The sequence below is a fragment of the Callorhinchus milii genome, unplaced genomic scaffold, assembly GCF_018977255.1.
Source record: "Callorhinchus milii isolate IMCB2004 unplaced genomic scaffold, IMCB_Cmil_1.0 Scaffold4, whole genome shotgun sequence".
NCBI lineage: Eukaryota > Metazoa > Chordata > Chondrichthyes > Chimaeriformes > Callorhinchidae > Callorhinchus > Callorhinchus milii.
Window position 1 is genome coordinate 158,757 of NW_024704745.1, and position 20,143 is coordinate 178,899.

The following is a 20,143-nucleotide window of genomic DNA, read 5'->3' on the forward strand; positions in this document are numbered from 1 at the left end:
GAGGAGAGAATGAGAGAGAAGAGAGTGAGAGAGAGAGGGGAGAGTAAGATAGAGTGAGAGAGAGAGGAGAGAGTGAGAGAGAAGAGAGAGAGAGGAGAGAGTGAGAGAGAGGAGAGTAAGATAGAGAGAGGAGAGAATGTGAGAGAGAGGAGTGAGAGAGAGAGAGAGAGAGAGAGGAGAGAGTGAGTGAGAGGAGAGAGTGGGAGAGAGAAGAGAGTGAGTGAGAGGAGAGAGTGGGAGAGAGGAGAGAGTGGGAGAGAGGAGAGAGTGGGAGAAAGGAATGAGTGAGTGGAGGAGTGAGTGAGAGGAGAGAGTGAGTGAGAGGAGAGAGTGAGGAGAGAGTGAGAGACAGGAGAGAGTGAGAGAGAGGAGAGTCAGAGAGAGGAGAGAATGTGAGAGTGAGAGGAGAGGGTGAGAGAGAGGAGAGAATGTGAGAGTGCGAGGAGTTAGTGAGAGGAGAGAGTGAGTGAGAAGAGAGAGTGAGAGGAGTGAGTGAGAGGAGAGTGAGAAGAGAGAGTGAGTGAGAGGAGAGAGTGAGAGACAGAAGAGAGTGAGTGAGAGGAGAGAGTGAGAGAGAGGATAGAATGTGAGATGAGAGAGTGAGAGACAGGAGAGAGTAAGTGAGAGGAAAGAATGTGAGAGAGAGAGGAGAGAGTGAGAGGAGAGAATGTGAGAGTGAGAGAGTGAGAGAGAGGAGAGAATGTGAGAGTGAGAGGAGAGAGTGAGAGAGAGGAGAGAGTGAGAGGAAAGAATGTGAGAGAGAGAGGAGAGAGTGAGAGGAGAGAATGTGAGAGAGAAGTGAGAGAGATGAGAGAGAGAGAGAGAGAGGAGAGAATGTGAGTGAGAGGAGAGAGTGAGAGAGTGGAGAGAGTGAGAGAGAGAATGTGAGAGGAAAGAGTGAGAGTTAGGAGAGAGTGACTGAGAGGAGAACATGTGAGAGAGAGGAGTGAGAGAGAGGAGAGAATATGAGAGGAGAGAGTGAGGGACAGGAGAGAGTGAGTGAGAGGAGAGAATGTGAGAGAGAGAAGAGAGCGAGGAGAGAGTGAGAGAGAGGAGAGATTGTGAAAGAGAGTGAGAGAGAGAGTAATAGAGAGAACTGTCCTACAAACAGTTGAGGATTTTTTTTAAAAGGTATTACACCAGGAAAGTGATCTGCCAATCAACTAACAACCGGGTTTCTGCTCACTGCTCGGTAAACAGACGTGCGTAATGTAAGGAAACTTGCCGAAGGTTTCGTCCTGCCCGGGAGAGCCTCCTTCTGTGCTGTAAATGTCTATGATTATAACCAATCTGTGAGCTGAGCTGCTGAAGGATCACGCTGTGTACTGCGCTGCGTGTTAATCCTGCTAACGTCTACTGGTCTGAGGGCAGCAGAGCCTTGTGCCAGTGAAGCTGGGGCTGAGGGCAGCTGGTGTCTCACTGGTGGATCTGAGGTGTGCTTGAGGTGCAGGTGAGGTGTGTGTGAGGTGCAGGTGAGATGTGTGTGAGGTCCAGGTGAGGTGTGTGTGGTGTAAGTGAGGTGTGTTTGAGGTCCAGGTGAGGTGTGTGTGTGTGTGTGTTGTGAGGTAATTTCATGCTTAGAAGACTTTGATCTATTGTTTTATCTGTGACATCAATCAATGGACAGAATGGGGGGGGTGGGGAGAGAGATGTGGTGGGGGATGGGAAGTTGCGGGGGTGTGGGGGAGGGAGTTCTGGCTTGGTTGTTGTCGTGGAGACACAACACTGGGCTGGGCCTGTAAATTTCAGCTACCTATCCGAGCTGCCCCCTCCCCCACCTGTACTCCCTGCGCCTCCCCACTTCTCCCCCCTCGCAAGCGAGAGGACCCGGGTTCGATTCCCAAGCAGGTCCAAACCCTAGGCAAGTTTCCTTACTCTCACGCCTGTTTTTGCCTAGCAGTAAGTAGTATCCCGCTTGTTAGTTGATTGGCAGATCATTTTCCGGGGGTAATAATCTTTCCAAAACAAAAAAATAATAATTTGGTTACCCAATCCACGATTTGTTTGTTGGACACTGCTGTGCGCAATTGGCTGCCGCCTATACAGTCACTACACTTTACAGTAATAATATAAAATAAAAATAATAATAAAATGTGCATTATTACACTTTACAGAAAGAATTTGCTCGGCAAAAGAAGACCGAGGTCCATCTAGTTATTATCATTATTGTTGGTGGGGAGTTTACAGGGAGAGTGACTTCACAGTCCATCAGGCCTCGCTGGGAGCGAGAGCTAAAAGCCTCCACATAGCAAGGCGAACACCCACATACATTGTCACAGGCTGTTATTGTGATGCTTACCCAGCAAAGAGGAGGGTGTGTATGTGTGGGGTGGGTTGGGGGGGGGGGGAATAATCTGCACAGCTCTCCGCAAACGAAAGGCCCGAAAATAGTTTTGTTGCCGGATTTTCCGATCGAGGCCTCCTGAGGCGTCTCGAGTGGAAAGTGGGAACGTCTCGGAGTCAGACGCTGGGGAAGGGCGAGGGGAACATGAAGGAATGTGCGAAGAGAGGTACAAAGCAACGTTCCCACCAATTCAAAACTGAGTGGGTCATCAAGTTCCCGTGCCTCCAGCCGGTGCCTGAGTGCGGGGACAATTTCTACTGCACAGTGTGCGAGGCTTACCTCAGCTGTGCCAAGAGTGGGGAGAAAGACGTGAAGAGGCACTTGGCCACGCTGGGGCATTGCCGGAGAGAGGAGAGGCTGCACCCAGTCTACAGGAAGAAAGATTTCCTTCAGCTCCTCCTCGAGCCCTTCACTGACCTATGGGCCTCGGCCAGGGAATTAGCCAGTGAGGTAACAGCGACCGCTCCTGCTTGCTTTGAGTGAAAGCCTGGGTGCGTCGGCGACAGGCAATTGGGCCTCCAAGGTAACGAGAGGTATTTGTGTGTTGGCCAGGCTCAGTGCATTCGCCTGCAAGGCAGAAGGTCATGGGTTCAATTGCCACTTTGAGCTCACAGTCCAGGCTGATGCTTCAGAGCCCCATTGTCAGAGTCATTGTCCTTCTGATCAGACATGAAACAACATATAACATTAACACAGCGCCTTTCACGTCGGGAGGATGTCTCAAGGAGATGGACATTCAGGGATGTGAACCTGAGCTGGGGGTTTGGATCAGGAGGGTGACTGATGGGCAGTTGAAGAGGGTCTTGAGATGTGCCTTGAAGGAAGCAAAGGAGGGAGCAGAGGGACCGTGGGATGGAGTTCCAGAGGGTGGGGGCAGAGAGGCTGAAGGCCTGACCAGCAATGAGCGGACTGGGCGGGGGTCATGGAGCAGGCTTGCTCAGCAGACGAGATGTATAACCAGAGGTGTCGGCCTGGCCAAGCACTTTCACCAGTGAGGCAGAAGGTTGTAAGTTTGAGTCCCACAGAGTTTCCCTTGGGTGTTTGATAGCCCGATAGCCTCCCCTTGCCCCACATCCAGCTTCACCTTGTGTCTTCTCAAACCAGGGCTTGCTTTTAGATGATGGTTCACCTCAGCCCTAGTACTCCTAGTGCTGGGCAAACACTGCATTGCTGGAGGCGCCATTCTTCGGATCAGCTGTAAATTCATCTGAGTCTATCTGCGCAACGTAGCTGCTGCGATGGCTTACGAAAGCTATTATTATAATAATAATCTTGTTTGGTGCAGCACCTTTCATGTAAAGAACTCTTCATAAGATTTACTGTAAAGACTGTGTAATTTGCAGGTGAATATGACAGCTAATTTTCATGCATCAATGTCTCACATGCAACCATAAAGTGAATGACCAATTTTAGCTGTGTGTTTGTCAGCCAGAACATTGGGAGAGAGAAGCAACAACAACAATATTACATTAACTCCCTTCTCTGCATAGCCTGGCTCAGTTGGCAGTTCTCTCACCTCTGAATTAGGAGGTTGTGAGTTCAAGTCCCATGTTGAGTTCACTAGTCTACGCTTAACCTCCAGGATATTACTTGGGAAAGCTGCATTTCTGTTGTCCTTAGGATGAGATGTTAACTGAGGTCCCCTCCTTGCCTGTTCAAGTGAACGTTAAAGATCCTGTGGTGCTATTGGAAAAGAGAAGGGAGTTTCTCTCCCAGTTCCCTGGTCGACAATCCCTGAGATAAAATGAGTAATTCGTGTCACAGCTGTTTGCGTGATGTTGCTGTGCACAAATTGGCTGCCATGTTTCACCCACAAAACAGTCACTACACTTTACACTAAATCCTATGAAGCGCTTTGAGACATCCTCCAGATGTGAAAGATGCAATATCAAATGTGAGATTGTTATTGTAATAATAATAATTTGTATGATTCTTAATAATAAGCCTTGCATCTGATATTGTGGAGTCCTGTAGCTCAGTGGTTAGAGCACTCGCTTTGCAAGTGAGAGACCTGAGTTCAATTCCAGGCAGGGCGAAACCTTGGGCAAGTTTCCTTACTCCACACGCCTAATAATAATCCCTCCAAAACAAAAACAATAATAAAAATTAGTCATTTTCAATCTATGACTGTTTGTGGGACATTGCTGTGCGCAATTGGCTGCCGCGTTCCCCCACAAATATACAGTCAATTCACTTTACAGTCTATTCTGTGAAGCGCTTTGGGACGTCCTCCCGACGTGAAAAGCGCTATATCAAATGCAAGGATTATTATTATTATTATTATTATTATTATAGCGCCTTATCACATCTTCAAAAAAAAATCCTCTGCACCCACCCTGGGGCTCACACCAGGGCCTACCATGGTCCTGTTGGGTTGGCTGCCCCAGTCCCAGCCTATGGGCTAATGTCGCCTAACTGACCGCTCGCTCCCGGTCCCCGCGTGCGCACTATGGCTGCCACTCTGATCCTCACCCCCTCCCTCCCCACTCCTCCCTCCCCCCAAACCCTCCCCCTTCTGCATCTCTCCCGCTCTGTCCTCCTCTCTCTCCGTCCCTCGCGCCTTTTTTCCCCACTTGACCCTCCCACAACCTCCCTCTGTTCCAGCCTGGGAATCCTCCGCCGGCTGGGCTCACCGTTGGCTGTCCAGCCACACCGACTGCCCCATTCCCCACCACACTCGCCAGCCACCCCGGACACAGACCCGGGGAGCCAACCTCTTCTACCTCATCCCCATTCCCCCTACCCCTGCCTCACAACCTGGACCTCCCTCCCTCCCCACACACCCTTCTCTCAACCGCTCCCTCTGTAACAAGGCCCTGGTCATCAATGATCTCATCCTTGATGAGAGCGTTGACATCATGGCATTAACGGAAACCTGGCTCACCCCAGGCAACACCTTCACCCTCACGGAGGCCACACCACTCGGCTACACCTCCCACCACATCCCTCGCCCCAACCGCCATGGCGGTGGTGTAGCCCTTATCTCAAGGACACCATTTGCCCTATTCCCCCTACTCCTCTGGCTCTTTCCCCTTTTTTGAGCATCTCACCCTCTCCCACCCCTCCCATCTCTCACTCAAAATTCTCCTCCTCTACCAACCCCCTAAAACCTCTCCCACCTTAATCTCCGATATTTCTACCCTACTGCTCTGATCCCCTCATCACCCTGGGCGACTTCAACCTGTACTTCACCCCCTCCTGTTCCATCTCCTCAGACTTCTCCTCCCTCCTCTCCTCGCTCAACCTCTCCCTCCACATCAACTCCGCCACTCACATTCACGGCCACCCACTCGATTTGGTGATCACCCAGGGCCTCAGTGTCTCGGATGTCACCATTACCGACAAGGCCGTCTCCGACCACCACTTCATCTCCTTCACTACCTCCACCCCCCTCCCTACCTCCACCAGACCCACCACCATCTTCTACCGCCCCTGGAAGAAGTTACCCCCACAATCCCTAACCGCTGCCTTGGAGTCCTCTGAACTCCTCTCCCTCTGGCCTTCATCCCTCATTGATCATCTGCTCTCACTCTCCTCCACAACACCCTCTCCTCCACACTCGACCCTCTTGCCTCCATCACCTCCCGTACTGTTTCTTACTCTCGCTCCTACCCCTGGTTCACCACCCACCTCCGCTCACTGAAGAGCCAGGTGCGGGCCACTGAACGCACCTGCCTCAAATCTGGTCTAATGGTCCAACGGCAAATCTGGCTGGACCTCCTCAAAATCTACCGCTCCACTCTAGCCTCGGTCAAGTCGTCCTTCTACTCCAGGATAATCCTGGAGGTAAAGAACAACCCCAGACTTCTGTTCTCCACCACATCCCGACTCCTCCGTCCCCCCCGCCACCCCGCGCAGGTCATCTCCTCCAACCTTCACTGCGAGGAGATGCTGGATTTCCTTGAAACCAAAATCAAGGGAATCCGCTCCACGATCACTGCCCCTCCAACTTCCACCCAACCCCCCACCCCTTCCCTCCCACATTCCGACTCCCACCCATCCCCCCCTACACACCTTCGAACCCGTTTCCCCACCCTCATTCACCAAACTCATCCTGTCCTTGAAACCCACCACCTGCTCCCTGGACCCCATCCCCACTCCACTCCTTATCTCTCAGCTCCACCTCCTTGCCCCACTTCTCAGACACTATTAACCTGTCCCTCTCCTCTGGCTCTGTTCCCATTCCCTTAAAAATTGCCACCATCACTCCTATATTGAAAAAACCCTCCCTTGATGCGTCGCAGCTATCAAGCTACCGGCCCATCTCCAACCTCACCTTCCTGTCCAAGGTTCTCGAAAGAGTTGTCGCCTCCCAGCTGCACTCTTTCCTCTCCACCCACTCACTTTTCAAACCCCTCCAGTCGGGTTTCCGTGCTGCCCATAGCACGGAAACCGCCCTGGTCAAGTTCACTAATGACATCTTGACCATCTGCGACCAGGGCTCCCTCTGCCTCCTCGTCCTCCTCGACCTATCGGCCGCATTCGATACGGTCGACCACTCTATTCTCTTCCACCGCTTGTCCTCCCACCTCAACCTTCAAGGCCCTGTCCTTGAGTGGTTTAGGTCGTACCTCTCCCACCGTCTTCATTTTGTCTCTGCAAACGGCTTTTCCTCCACCCCCCGCACTGTCTCGTGCGGTGTCCCTCAGGGCTCTGTCCTCGGTCCCCTCCTCTTCGCCCTCTATATGCTCCCCCTGTGGTGATATCATCCGCAGACACGGGGTTCACTCCCACATGTATGTGGATGACACCCAACTCTAACTTTCCTCCTCTACCCTCAACTCCACGACCCCCGATGTCCTGACAGCTGTCTGTCCGACATCGAGTCCTGGACGAGAGACAACTTTCTTCAGCTCAACGTACGTAAAACTGAGGCCCTCCTGATTGGCTCACGTCAGCGCCTCCGCACCTCAGGCGCTGACAGCATCAGTATCCAAGGCTGCACTCTCCACCTCTCAAAGCCATCAGGAACCTCGGGGTTCCCCTCGACCCTGAGCTGTCCTTTCTCCCTCATATCCGCGCCACAACCGGCACCGCCTTCCATCACCTCCGGAACATCGCCAGACTATGGCACTACCTCACCCCTCACGCGGCTGAAACTCTGGTTCACGCCTTTATCACCTCAAGGCCGGACTATGGGAACTCTCTCCTCATCGGCCTTCCCGCCACCTCCCTCCACACTGCAGGTCATTCAGAACTCTGCAGCTCGTGTACTGTCCCGCACCAGACACCGCGACCACATCACTCCCACCCTCGCCCTCACCCTCGCCCTCACTCCCACCCTCGCCCTCACCCTTGCACTCACTCCCACCCTCGCCCTCACTCCCACCCTCACCCTCACTCCCACCCTCGTCTTCACCCTCGCCCTCACCCTCATCCTCACCCTCGCCCTCACTCCCACCCTCGCCCTCGCCCTCACTCCCACCCTCGCCCTCGCCCTCACTCCCACCCTCGCCCTCGCACTCACCCTCGCCCGCCTCCACTGGCTCCCCATCCCCCAGAAGATCGAATTCAAGATCCTCATCCTCACCTACAAGGACATTCACGGCCTCGCTCCCTCCTACCTCTCTGACCTACTATCCCCCCACGTACCTGCCCGTACCCTCCGTTCCTCTGGCTCCGGTCTGCTCCACATCCCCCGCCCCAACCGCCCTACCATCGGTGGCCGGGCCTTCAGCCTCTTAGCCCCGAGGCTCTGGAACTCCTTCCCCCAGTGCCTTCACCTTTGCCTCCTCCCTTTCCTCCTTCAAGACCTTTCTCTTTGACCGTGCCTTCAGCTCCCCTCTCGACTCTCTACCCCCTCCTCGCTCCTTCCCTCCTCTCACCCTGACCATTTCCCCACTGCTCGGGTCCCGACCCAACTGTCCAGCACCTTGGGACGTCCTCCCATCGTGAAAGGCACTCTATAAATGCAATCTTGTTGTTGTTGTTCAAGACGTCTTAAAGCCCTTCACATAATATACTGTAAAGTGAATTGACTGTATATTTTGTGGGTGGAACCCAGGAGCCAATTGTGCACAGCAGTGTCCCACAAACAGTCGTGGATTGAATGACCAAATTATTGTTTCGAAGGCGTTATTATCCCAGAAAGTGATCCTCTAATCGATTAATAATTGCGTTCCTATTTACTGCTACGTAAACAGAGTCGTGTGGAGCAAGGAAACTTGCTCAACGTTTTGCCCTGCTGGGAATTGAACCCGAGTCTCTGGTCTGCGAGGCGAGTGCTCTAACCATATATAGTGAGTCCTGTAGCTCAGTTGTTAGAGCACTCGCGTCGCAAGCGAGAGGACCTGGGTTTGATTCCCGGGCAGGACGAAACGTTGGGCAAATTTCCTCACTCCACTCGCCTCTGTTTACCAGCAGAACGTAGGAACTCAGTTGTTAGTTGTTTGGAAGATCACTTTCTGGGGGTAATAATCCCTTCAAAAAACTATAACAATAATAATTTGGTCACTTCAATCCACGAATGTTTGTGGGGACTCTGCTGTGTGCAATTGGCTGCCGCGTCATTCAGAACTCTGAAAATATTATTATTATTATTAATAATTCACTTTACAGTGTATCCTGTGAAGCGCTTTGAGACATCTCGAAGACGAGATGAGGCGCTGTATCAAATGCCAGGATTATTATTATTATAGTCTGTGGAGTTTGTGACAAAAAGATACCATAAAGAGAGGAAGGAATTGAAAGAAAGAGAGAGAGGACTCACGTAAGACCGTTACCTTTTGTGGCTGACAGACAGACAATGGCAGATGTAGCAGCGCGGCTTGTGCCCGGGGCCCTGCCGGGGCTCTGCTGGATGTGAGGCCTTGTCCAACTCACTGCAGCCTGGTGCAGCTTCGGCTCTGGAGAGGCGTCGCCATGGTAACTGCAGTCTCGGCGCGTTGCATCCTGGGCGATGTAGTCTCTCCCACCCCGCGAAGCGCGGAATGCTGGGTGGTGTAGTTTCCCTCTCCACCCCCCATTCATACGTCTGCAAATCCCAGGAGCCTCTCTGCTCTGATGCGCAGGATGCTGGGAGACCGAGTTTCACTGAGTGAGAAAACATCTTGTCCCGGGATGCTTAGCGCCGGCGGCTCCGCCGCGCCATGAGCTGCAGGCGGGAAATCCGGCTCCTCACCCAATCAGCGCGCGCCACCTCCACCCCCGGCGCTCAAGCTGCGGACAGTCAAGATGGCGGCGGCATCGGCGCGGGGCGGCAAGAACGGTATCCTGGCTAAAGTGAGTGTAGTGTGTATGAGTGCCTTCAGCCACTATGCCCCGAGGCTCTGGAACTCCCTCCATCTCGCTCCCTCCCTTCCGATTTTCAGGTTTCTGCTGAAAACGTTTCTTTTCGACCACACCTTTGATCACCTTCCCCCCCCCCCACCACCCCAGGGAGTAGTGTGTGGGTGGTGGGGCTGACAGCATCAGCGTCCAAGGCCGCACTCTCCACCTCTCAAAGCCATCAGGAACCTCGGGGTTCCCCTCGACCCTGAGCCGTCCTTTCTCCCTCATATCCGCACCACAACCGTCACCGCCTTCCATCACCTCCGGAACATCGCCACTACCTCACCCCTCACGCGGCTGAAACTCTGGTCCACTCCTTTATCACCTCAAGGCCGGACTATGGGAACGCTCTCCTCGTCGGCCTTCCCGGCCCTCCCTCCACACTGCAGGTCATTCAGAACTCTGCAGCTCGTGTACTGTCCCCCACAGACACCGCGACCACATCACTCCCACCCTCACCCTCGCCCTCACACTCGCACTCACTCCCACCCTCGCCCTCACCCTCACTCCCACCCTCGCCCTCACCCTCACTCCCACCCTCGCCCTCACCTTTGCCCTCACTCCCACCCTCGCCGTCACCTTCGCCCTCACTCCCACCCTCGCCCTCACTCTCGCCCTCGCTCCCCTCCACTGGCTCCCCATCCCCCAGAGGATCGAATTCAAGATCCTCATCCTCACCTACAAGGCCATTCACGCTTCCTCCCTTTCCTCATTCAAGACCGGTCTCAAGACCTTTCTCTTTGACTGTGCCTTCAGCTCCACTCTCGACTCTCTACCCTCTCCTCGCTCCCTCCCCTCCCTCCCCTCACCCTGACCATTTCCCCACTGCTCGGGTCCTGACCCAACTGCACAGCGCCTTGGGACGTCCTCCCGACGTGAAAGGCGCTCTATAAATGGAATCTTCTTGTTGTAGTAGTGTGTGAGTGAGTCGTGTGTATAGTATGTGAATGATTTGTGTGTACAGTGTGAGTGGTGCGCGGGCGTGGGTGGTGCGTGCGTGGTGTGCGTGGTGCGCTCGCGTGCATGCGTGGTGCGCGTGCGTGGAGTGTGCGTGTTGTGCGTGCGTGTGAGTAGAGTGTGCGTGTGAGTAGAATATGAGTTGTGTGTGTGCAAGTGCATGAGTGCGAGTGTAAGTAGAGTGTGCGAGTGTAAGTAGAGTGTGCGTGTGAGTAGAGTGTGCGTGTTTGTGTGAGTAGAGTGTGTGTGAGTGAGTAGAGTGTGTGTGTGATTGAGTAGTGCGGTTGAGGGTGCGTGCGTGTGAGGAATCTGTGGGTGTGGGGTGCGTGGGTGGGGGAGTGAGGGGTGTGTGGGTGGGTGAGGGTGTGTGAGGAGTCTGTGTGTAAGGGTGTGTGCGTGTAAGTGTGTGTGTAGAATGAGTAATGTGTAGAGCGAGTGAGTAGTGTGTAGAGTGAGTGAGTAGTGAGGGTGTGTGTGTGAGGGTAACACACACTCTGCTCAGCCGGCTCTGGCTGCTCCATCATTGGTGGGAGAGCCTTCAGCCACTCTGCCCCCAACCTCTGGAATTCCTATAGATGGGAGCCCTGTAGCTCAGTGGTTGGAGCATTCACCTCGCAGTGAGAGGACCTGGGTGAAACTTTAGGCAAGTTCCCTTACTCCACATGGCTCTGTTTACCTAGCAGTAAGTAGAGATCCAGTTGTTAGTCAATTGGCAGATCACTTTTCATAGGTAATAATCTCTTAAAAAAATATATTAAAAACATTAATAATTTGGTCACTCAATCCACAACTGTTTGTGGGACACTGCCGCACACAATTGGTGGAGCAATTCTCACTGTGGTTTTCCTTCTCATTTTGTTTATTGTTGTTGTTAGTGGAAGATCGATGACAAAGTGGTGAAGGTTGACAAATGGGACGGAGCAGCTGTCAAAAACGCCCTGGACGATGCCGCCAAGAAGGTGAGGAAATGGTGACGGGACCTGGAGCCGTCAAACAGAGCCTTGAACTGAGCACATCCCAGGCTGAACGTCTGTTAGCTACACACACCCTGTCAACTTCAGCCCCCAATGGAGAGCTCTCTCATGGTACCTAGTGGTGTAAGATACCTCCTAATGCAGCTGCAGACAGATGCGGGTTCGTGGAGGGCAGTAGCATAGTGATTAGAGCGCTCACAAGCGAGAGGACCCAGGTTCAATTCCTGGGCAAGGCAAAATGTTGGGCAAGTTTCTTTACTCCACACGTCTCTGTTTACCTAGCAGTAAGTAGTAGATTGGTGGATTGCTTTACGGTTGTAATAATTCCTTAAAAAAAAAAAAATTTGATCACTCAATCCACGACTGTTAGTGGGACACTGCTGTGTGCAATTGGCTGTTGTGTTTTGTCCCCAAAAGACAGAGTCTCTACATTTTACAGTGTATTCTGTGAAGCGCTTTGAGACGTCTCAACGACGAGATAAGGCACTATATTAAATGCAAGGATTATTCTAAGGGCTTTTGGTGCTGAGTGCCATGCAGAGGCCCACCACAAAAACATTTGTCAGCTGTGGACAAGATAGGTACTCAGCTGCAGTCACACTCCCGACCAAACTCTGCTGCCCCCACATCAACGTCTTCTCAGCCTTTCATTGTTCCTCCCTTCTCGCTCTCTCACTCTTAGGTTCTTCTGGAGAAATACTGTTGCGAGGAGAATTTTGGGCTGATCGACGGGCGCCTCATCATTTGCACCATCTCCTGCCTGTTTGCCATCGTGGCCCTGGTCTGGGACTATCTGCATCCCTTTCCAGACTCCAAGTTTGTCCTGGCTGGCTGTGTGCTTTCATATCCTTTACACAGAGGGTCTTCCTTCATCAGTCAGTCGGTCCAGCAACAACAAATTGCGCCCTTCACGCGGGATAACATCCTAGAGCGCTTGACAGTGGCGGAGTCTAACCCTGAGCCGGGGGGAGAGGGCTGGGGGAGGTGATTATAAGCACGATTGAAAAGGAAGGTCTTTAGGCGTGATTTAAAGGTGAGGAAGGAGGGAGGGAAGTAGGGGGAAAGGTGGAGGGATTGAGGGAGAGTTCCAGAGTTTCAGGGCATAATGGAGGGGTGGAGGGGACAAGAGACAAACTGGAGGCTGGAGCCAGCTGAGTGGAGGCAGTGGCTAGTGGAGTGGGGGGTAAGCAAATCGGATAGGTAGGGAGGTGCGAGGGCATGAAGGGATTTGAAGATGAGTGAGGGGAACTTGAAATTGATACGTTCGGTAATTGGGAGCCAGTGGAGGCAGGTAGAGAGTAGGGAGGAAAATAACATATCGGGAATGGTCAGATTTTCAACCTGGCAAAGTGAAAGTGAGTGACACTGGGCTGGGCAGAAGGTTGTAGTTCGAGCCCCACTTTGGGGACTTTGAGCTCATAATCTATCCTCATGCTACGCAGGAACAGAGTAGGCCACATTCAGCCCCTCAAGCCAGTTCTGCCATTCTATAAAATCATGGCTGATTTATATCTCAACACAAATTACCTTCCTTTGCCCCGAATTCCTTGGTACCTAACAAACATCTATCCACCTCAGTCTTGAAAATGCGAATGGATGTGGATAATCCACAGCCTTTTGGGGAGAGAGTTCCAGATTCCCACTTTGGGTGAAAAACTGCCTCCTGATTTCACTCCTAAACGGCCTAGCGCTAATTTTAAGATTATGCCCCTTGTTCTGGAATCCTCCACCAGAGGAATGGTTTCTCTGCAGCTGCCCTATCATTATTACAGTGCTGGGAGAGCACTACATTGTTGGAGGTGCAATCCTTCAGATGAGATGAGGCCCTGTCTGCTTGTTCAGGCGGACATCAAAGATCTCATAGCGCTGTTCGAAAAGAGAAGGGAGTTTCTCCTGGTGCCCTGCTCGATCATCCCTTCGCCACCCCCCCGCCCGCCCGATAAATAATAATAATAATCCTTGCATTTGATATGGATTCTTATCACGTGGTTGAGACATCTCAAAGTGCTTCACAGAATTTACTGTAAAGTGTAGTGAGTGTATTTTGTGCGTATTTACCTACCAATTAGGAATGTTATTCACAAAGTGGGCTATCACATTCACCTACACTTTACGGTAAAATCCTGTGAGGGTGTTTGAATGGCTTTGCTGTGCGAGGTGGCACTATACCAAATGCAAGGATTCCTCTGATGGAAGTTTGAAAATTGTGAAGGGAGAATGCACCTTGAAGAGATCAGGGAATAAAGAAGCGAGCGTCACATTGATGTGTTTTTAAAAAAACTAATATGTGCACAGTGAGAAAGTGGTGGTTGACAGTTAGTCCATTATTGTGGAGGGGAGTCCTGTAGTGTAGTGGTTAGAGCACTTGCTTCATAAGCGAGAGGACCTGAGTTTGATTTCTGGGTAGGGCGAAACCGTAAGCAAGTTTCCTTACACAACAACAACAAGATTCCATTTATAGAGCGCCTTTCACGTCGGGAGTACGTGCCAAGGCCCTGTACATTTGGGTCAGGAAAAAGGGGAAAATGGTCAGGGTGAGGGGAGGGTAGAGAGTTGAGAGGGGAGCTGAAGGCACGGTCAAACAGAAAGCTCTTGAGACCGGCCTTGAAGGAGGAAAGGGAGGAGGCGGCGAAGCCACTGGGGGATAGAGTTCCAGAGCCTCGGGGCTGAGAGGCTGAAGGCCTGACCACCGATGGTAGGGCGGTTGGGTCGGGGGATGTGGAGCAGACCGGAACCAGAGGAACGGAGGGTATGGGCAGGTAAGTAGGGGGATAGTAGGTCGGAGAGGTAGGAGGGAGCGAGGCCGTGAATGGCCTTGTAGGTGAGGATGATGATCTTGAATTCGATCCTCTGGCGGATGGGGAGCGAGCGAGGGCGAGGGTGGGAGTGATGTGGGCGCGAAGCCTGGTGCGGGACAGTACACGAGCTGCAGAGTTCTGAATGACCTGCAGTGTGGAGGGAGGGCCGGGAAGGCCGATGAGAGAGTTCCCATAGTCCAGCCTTGAGGTGATAAAGGCGTGGACCAGAGTTTCAGCCGCGTGAGGGGTGAGGTAGTGCCGTAATCTGGCGATGTTCCGGAGGTGATGGAAGGCGGTGCCAGTTGTCGCGCGGATATGAGGGAGAAAGGACAGCTCAGGGTTGAACAGAACCCCGAGGTTCCTGATGGCTTTGAGAGGTGGAGAGTGCGGCCTTGGATGCTGATGCTGTCAGCGCCTGAGGTGCGGAGGCGCTGACGTGAGCCAATCAGGAGGGCCTCAGTTTTACACACGTTGAGCTGAAGAAAGTTGTCTCTCGTCCAGGACTCGATGTCGGACAGGCAGCTGTCAGGACATCGGGGGTCGTGGAGTTGAGGGTAGAGGAGGAAAGGTAGAGTTGGGTGTCATCCGCATACATGTGGAAGTTAACCCCATGTCTGCGGATGATGTCACCACAGGGGGAGCATGTAGAAGGTGAAGAGGAGGGGACTGAGGACAGAGCCCTGAGGGACACCGCATGAGACAGTTCGGGGGCTGGAAGAAAAGCCGTTCGTGGAAACAAAATGAAGACGGTGGGAGAGGTACGACCTAAACCACTCCAGGACAGGGCCTTGAAGGTTGAGGTGGGAGGACAAGCGGTGGAGGAGGATAGTGTGGTCGACCGTATCGAATGCTGCCGATAGGTCGAGGAGGACGAGGAGACAGAGGGAGCCCTGGTCACAGATGGTCAGGATGTCATTGGTGACCTTGACCAGGGCAGTTTCTGTGCTATGGGCAGCACGGAAACCCGACTGAAGGGGTTCGAATAATGAATGGGTGGAGAGGAAAGAGCGCAGCTGGGAGGCGACAACTCTTTCAAGGACCTTGGACAGGAAGGGGAGGTTGGAGATGGGCCGATAACTTGATAGCTGCCATGCATCAAGGGAGGGTTTTTTCAAGGTGGGAGTGATGGTGGCAGTTTTTAAGGAATGGGAACAGAGGCAGAGGAGAGGGACAGGTTGATGATGTCTGTGATATGTGGGGCAAGGAGGTGGAGCTGGGAGATAAGGAGTGGAGTGGGGATGGGGTCAAGGGAGCAGGTGGTGGGTTTCAGGGATAGGATGAGTTTGGTGACAGAGGGTGGGGAAACGGGTACGAAAGTGTGTAGGGGAGGATGGGTAGGAGTCGGAGTGTGGGAGGGAGGGGGTGGGGGGGTGGGTGGAGGTTGGAGGGGAAGTGACCGCGGAGCGGATTCCCTTGATTTGGATTCAAGGAAATCCAGCATCTCCTCGCAGTGAAGGTTGGAGGAGATGACCTGCGCGGGGTGGCGGGGGGGACGGAGGAGTCGGGATGTGGTGGAGAACAGTAGCCTGGGGTTGTCCTTCGCCTCCAGGATTATCCTGGAATAGAAGGACGACTTGGCCGAGGCTAGAGTGGAGCGGAAGATTTTGAGGAGGTCCAGCCAGATTTGTCGTTGGACCGTTAGGCCAGATTTGACAGGTGCGTTCAGCGGCCCGCACCTGGCTCTTCAGTGAGCGGAGGTGGGTGGTGAACCAGGGGGAGGAGCGAGAGTAGGAGACAGTACGGGAGGTGATGGGGGCAAGAGTGTCGAGTGTGGAGGAGAGGGTGTTGTGGAGGAGGGTGAGAGGAGAAGAGGGGTCAGTGAGGGTTGAAGGCCAGAGGGAGAGGAGTTCAGAGGACTCCAAGGCAGCGGTTAGGGATTGTGGGGGTAACTTCTTCCAGGGCGGTAGAAGATGGTGGTGGGTCTGGTGGAGGTGGGGAGGGGGGTGGAGGTGGTGAAGGAGATGAAGTGGTGGTCGGAGACGGCCTTGTCGGTGATAGTGACATCCGAGACACTGAGGCCCCGGGTGATCACCAAATCGAGTGGGTGGCCGTGACTGTGAGTGGGGGAGTTGATGTGGAGGGAGAGGTTGAGTGAGGAGAGCAGGGAAGAGAAGTCTGAGGAGATGGAGCAGGAGGGGGTGAAGTGCAGGTTAAAGTCGCCCAGGATGATGAGGCGATCAGAGCAGAGGCAGAGAGATGTAAGAAATGTCGAAATATCGGAGATGAAGGTGGGAGAGGTTTTAGGGGGCCGGTAGAGGAGGAGGATTTTGAGTGAGAGGAAGGAGGGGTGGGAGAGGGTGAGGTGCTCGAAAGAGGGGAAAGAGCCAGAGGAGTAGGGGGATAGGGCAAGTGGTGTCCTTGAGATAAGGGCTACACCACCGCCACGGCGGTTGGGGCGAGGGATGTGGTGGGAGGTGTAGCCGGGTGGTGTGGCCTCCGTGAGGGGGAAGGTGTCGCCTGGGGTGAGCCAGGTTTCCGTTAAGGCCATGATATCAACGTTCTCATCAAGGATGAGATCGTTGATGACCAGGGCCTTGTTACAGAGGGAGCGGACGTTTTGTAGTCCGATGTGGAGGGAGCGGTTGACAGAAGGGTGTGTGGGAGGGAGGGAGGTCCAGGTTGTGAGGCAGGGGTGGGGGAGATGGGGATGAGGGAGGAGAGGTTGGCTCCCCGGGTCTGTGTCCGGGGTGGCTGGCGAGTGTGGTGGGGAATGGGGCAGTCGGTGTGGCTGCTGCTGGACAGCCAACGCCGAGTGCCACGGTGAGCCCGGCGGAGGATTCCCAGACTGGAGCAGAGGGAGGGGGTGTGAGGGTCAAGTGGGGATAGAAGGCGAGAGCGACGGAGAGAGAGAAGGACAGAGCGGGAGAGATGCAGCGGGTTAAGGGTTTGGGAGGAGGGAGGGGGCGGGTGAGGGCCAAAGCGGCAGCCATAGTGCGCACGCGGGGACCAGGAGCGAGCGGTCAGGTGGATAGCATTAGCCCATGGGCTGGGGCAGCCAACCCAACAGGACCATGGTGGGCCCTGATGTGAGCCCTGGGGTGGGGGCGCAGAGGTTTTTTTTTGTTGCACGCGCACACTCCTGAAAACTAAACTATGACATCAGCGGTTCGCCCGCTCTGCCCCCACCCCTTCCCCCCTCAGATCCTGGCTGCACTCCCTGCCGCCGCGAGCTTAAATACTTGAGTAGGTAGGCCCAGGCTCCTCCCCGCGCTGTCCTGCCGCCGCTCCCCGCGTGGGATTTACCGAGCAGTAAGTAGGAACCTGGCAGTTAGTTGATTGGCAGGTTGCTTTTCCAGGAGTAATAATCCTTTTTTTAAAAAAAAGATTTATACTCGATCCACGATTGTGTGTGCACAATTGATTATTGCGTTTTGCCGACAAAATACAGTCACTACAATATTATACACAGGTATATTCTGTGAAGTGCTTTGAAACGTCTGAAAGACGTGATAAGCTGCTATATCACATGCACAGATTGTTATATTATAATAACTCAGATTACCGCGCTGTCCACCCTTGTTTGTGTCTCTTCCTTAACTGTTCAGCACCTATTTTGTTATGATGGGGATCCTCACCTTCTACACCTCCTATAAAGAGAAAAGCATCTTTTTAGTGGCTATAGACAAGGATCCGGCTGGGTTGGACCCCGCGGATGTGTGGCAACTCTCCTCCTGCCTCCGCAGGTACTGGGGCTTCTCTTCTCCATTGTCCCCCATGGAGTCCTGTAGCTCAGTGGTTAGAGCACTTGACTCGCAAACAAGAAAACCTGGGTTCGATTCCCAGGCAGGTCAAAATGTTAGGCAAGTTTCTTACTCCACACACTTCTGGTTACCTAGCAGTGAGTAGGAACCCACTTGTTACTTGACTGGTGGATGGATCACTTTTCCGAAGTTAATAGTTCATTGAAAACAAAAATAAATAAAAATAAATTGGTCACTTCAATCCACGACTGTTTGTGGGACAATGGCTGTATGCAAATGGCTGCCGTATTTCGCCCACAAAACACGCAGTCACTACACTTTATAGTATATCCTGTGAAGCGCTTTGAGGCGTGCCAAAAACGTGATAATGTACTATATCAAATGCAAGGATTATTATTATTGATGAAGATGCATTTCCCTTGTGTGCTGCAGGTTTGATGACCAGTACACTCTGAAGATGACTTTCATCGATGGACGGACCAATCAGGAGCGTGAGCGGGAGTTTACCAAGTCGGTGGAGTGTTTCTTTGATGATGGCGGGGCGCTGGTCATGGATCTGTATGAGCCCGAAGTCTCTAAGTTGCACGACTCGCTGGGCAAGAAGAAAAAGCAGAAATAAAAGTGTGTCAGAGATTCAATGCCAACCTGTTATCTTGGGCTCCTGCTGAAACACCAAACCTCACTAGGATTTTGACCCCAAACTTATTCCACCGGTGATGTGCTTTGAGATGGTCACACACGACCGGTCTGCTTGCTAGATATAGTGTCAGCCTGACTTAGTTACTTGTGTTCTCGCCTCTGGGTTAGTTTGTGGGCCATGGGTTCAAGCCCAATGTCAGGGCTTGAGCTCAGTCCAGGCCGAGGCTCCAGTGCAGTTCTATGGTGAGTGCTGCAATGTCGGAGGTGCTGTCCTTTGCAAGAGACATTGAAAGTGAGCTGTCCTCCATCTGTCCAAATGGATGTGAAAAATCCAGTGACTTACAAACGAGGAGTTCCTCTCTCACCAAAACCCAGATAAATCACTTATTCACTTCATTCCTGTTTGTGGGAGCCAGTTGGCTGCTGTATTTGCCAACACGATACACAGCCACTATACAGTAATTGTGAAGCTCTTTGGGATGTTTCAATGATCTAGGTGTCATCATAAAGTTCTTAAAGGGATCATAAAAGTTTTTTTTATTTGCAGCACACACAAGCAGTAAACTCGGTTTACCTAGCAGTAAATAGCCAACCGATGGTTAGATGATTGTCGTATCGTTTTCCAGGCTTATTAATCCCTTAAAAACAAACTATTTGGTTGCTCAATCCACGTTTACGGGACACTGCTGCGCAATTGGCTGCCGGATTTAGCCCACGAAATATGCAGTCACTACACTTTACAGTATATTCTGTGAAGCGCATTGAGACGTCTTAAAGACATGTGATAAGGTGCCATATCAAATGCAAGCATTGTATTTCTTATTATAACTAATCATTCCACTGGTGTCCCCACTGATCTTTGCTGTGAGGAGCGAGATTGAAGAATCATTGCTGCACACTGGTTAAAAATTCATCTAGTTGTGGCCCTAGGTTTGAATCCACCCAGTTTGCTAATCTCATTTGAGCGACATCTAATTTCTTCTCTGCAAGAAGAAAAAATCATTCAGGTTCTGCTATGCAGTGTCTGCACACAGCAAACTTTGAAAGTGTTAAAGTTGATTGGTCAATTGATGGATTGCTTTCCAGGGTGAACTGAAGCCAACAATTTCCCCCCCAAAAAATTGGTCGCTCAATCCACAATTGTGGGATACTGCTGTGCGCAATTGGCTGCCGTGTTTCATCCACAAAATATATAGCCAATACACTTTATAGTATACGCTTTGAAGTGTTTTGTTGCGTCTCGAAGATGTGATGCGGTACTAAATTAACTACAAGGATTATTCTGTTAAGCGCTTTGAGACATCTCAACAATATAAGGCGCTATATCAAATGTAAAGATTATTACTACAACAAAGATCTTCAGAGTCCAGGGGAACGGTATAAGTGGAAGTGAGAAAAGCTATGCCATCAGTGAAATGGAGGAAGAAAAGGCAAGCAGGATGATCCTGGAATTCCATCCCA

The 20,143-nt window shown here is 52.3% G+C and overlaps 2 protein-coding genes across 2 annotated transcripts in view; one reads left to right on the plus strand and one right to left on the minus strand.

The window, feature by feature from the left end:
• Nucleotides 1–9,313, minus strand: part of xrra1 (X-ray radiation resistance associated 1) — a 40,019-nt gene extending 30,706 nt beyond the window's left edge. Inside the window, exon 1 of the mRNA XM_042334664.1 lies at nucleotides 9,067–9,313. Coding sequence (XP_042190598.1) covers nucleotides 9,067–9,313 — 247 coding nt within the window. The remainder of the gene's footprint in view (nucleotides 1–9,066) is intronic.
• Nucleotides 9,314–9,499: 186 nt separating this feature from the next.
• On the plus strand, nucleotides 9,500–18,685 carry spcs2 (signal peptidase complex subunit 2). Its single transcript, NM_001292103.1, has 5 exons — nucleotides 9,500–9,565; nucleotides 11,446–11,529; nucleotides 12,227–12,387; nucleotides 17,891–18,025; nucleotides 18,476–18,685. The coding sequence occupies exons 1-5, from the start codon at nucleotides 9,518–9,520 to the stop codon at nucleotides 18,660–18,662; spliced, it is 615 nt and encodes a 204-aa protein (NP_001279032.1). The 5' UTR covers nucleotides 9,500–9,517; the 3' UTR covers nucleotides 18,663–18,685.
• Nucleotides 18,686–20,143: the final 1,458 nt, after the last annotated feature.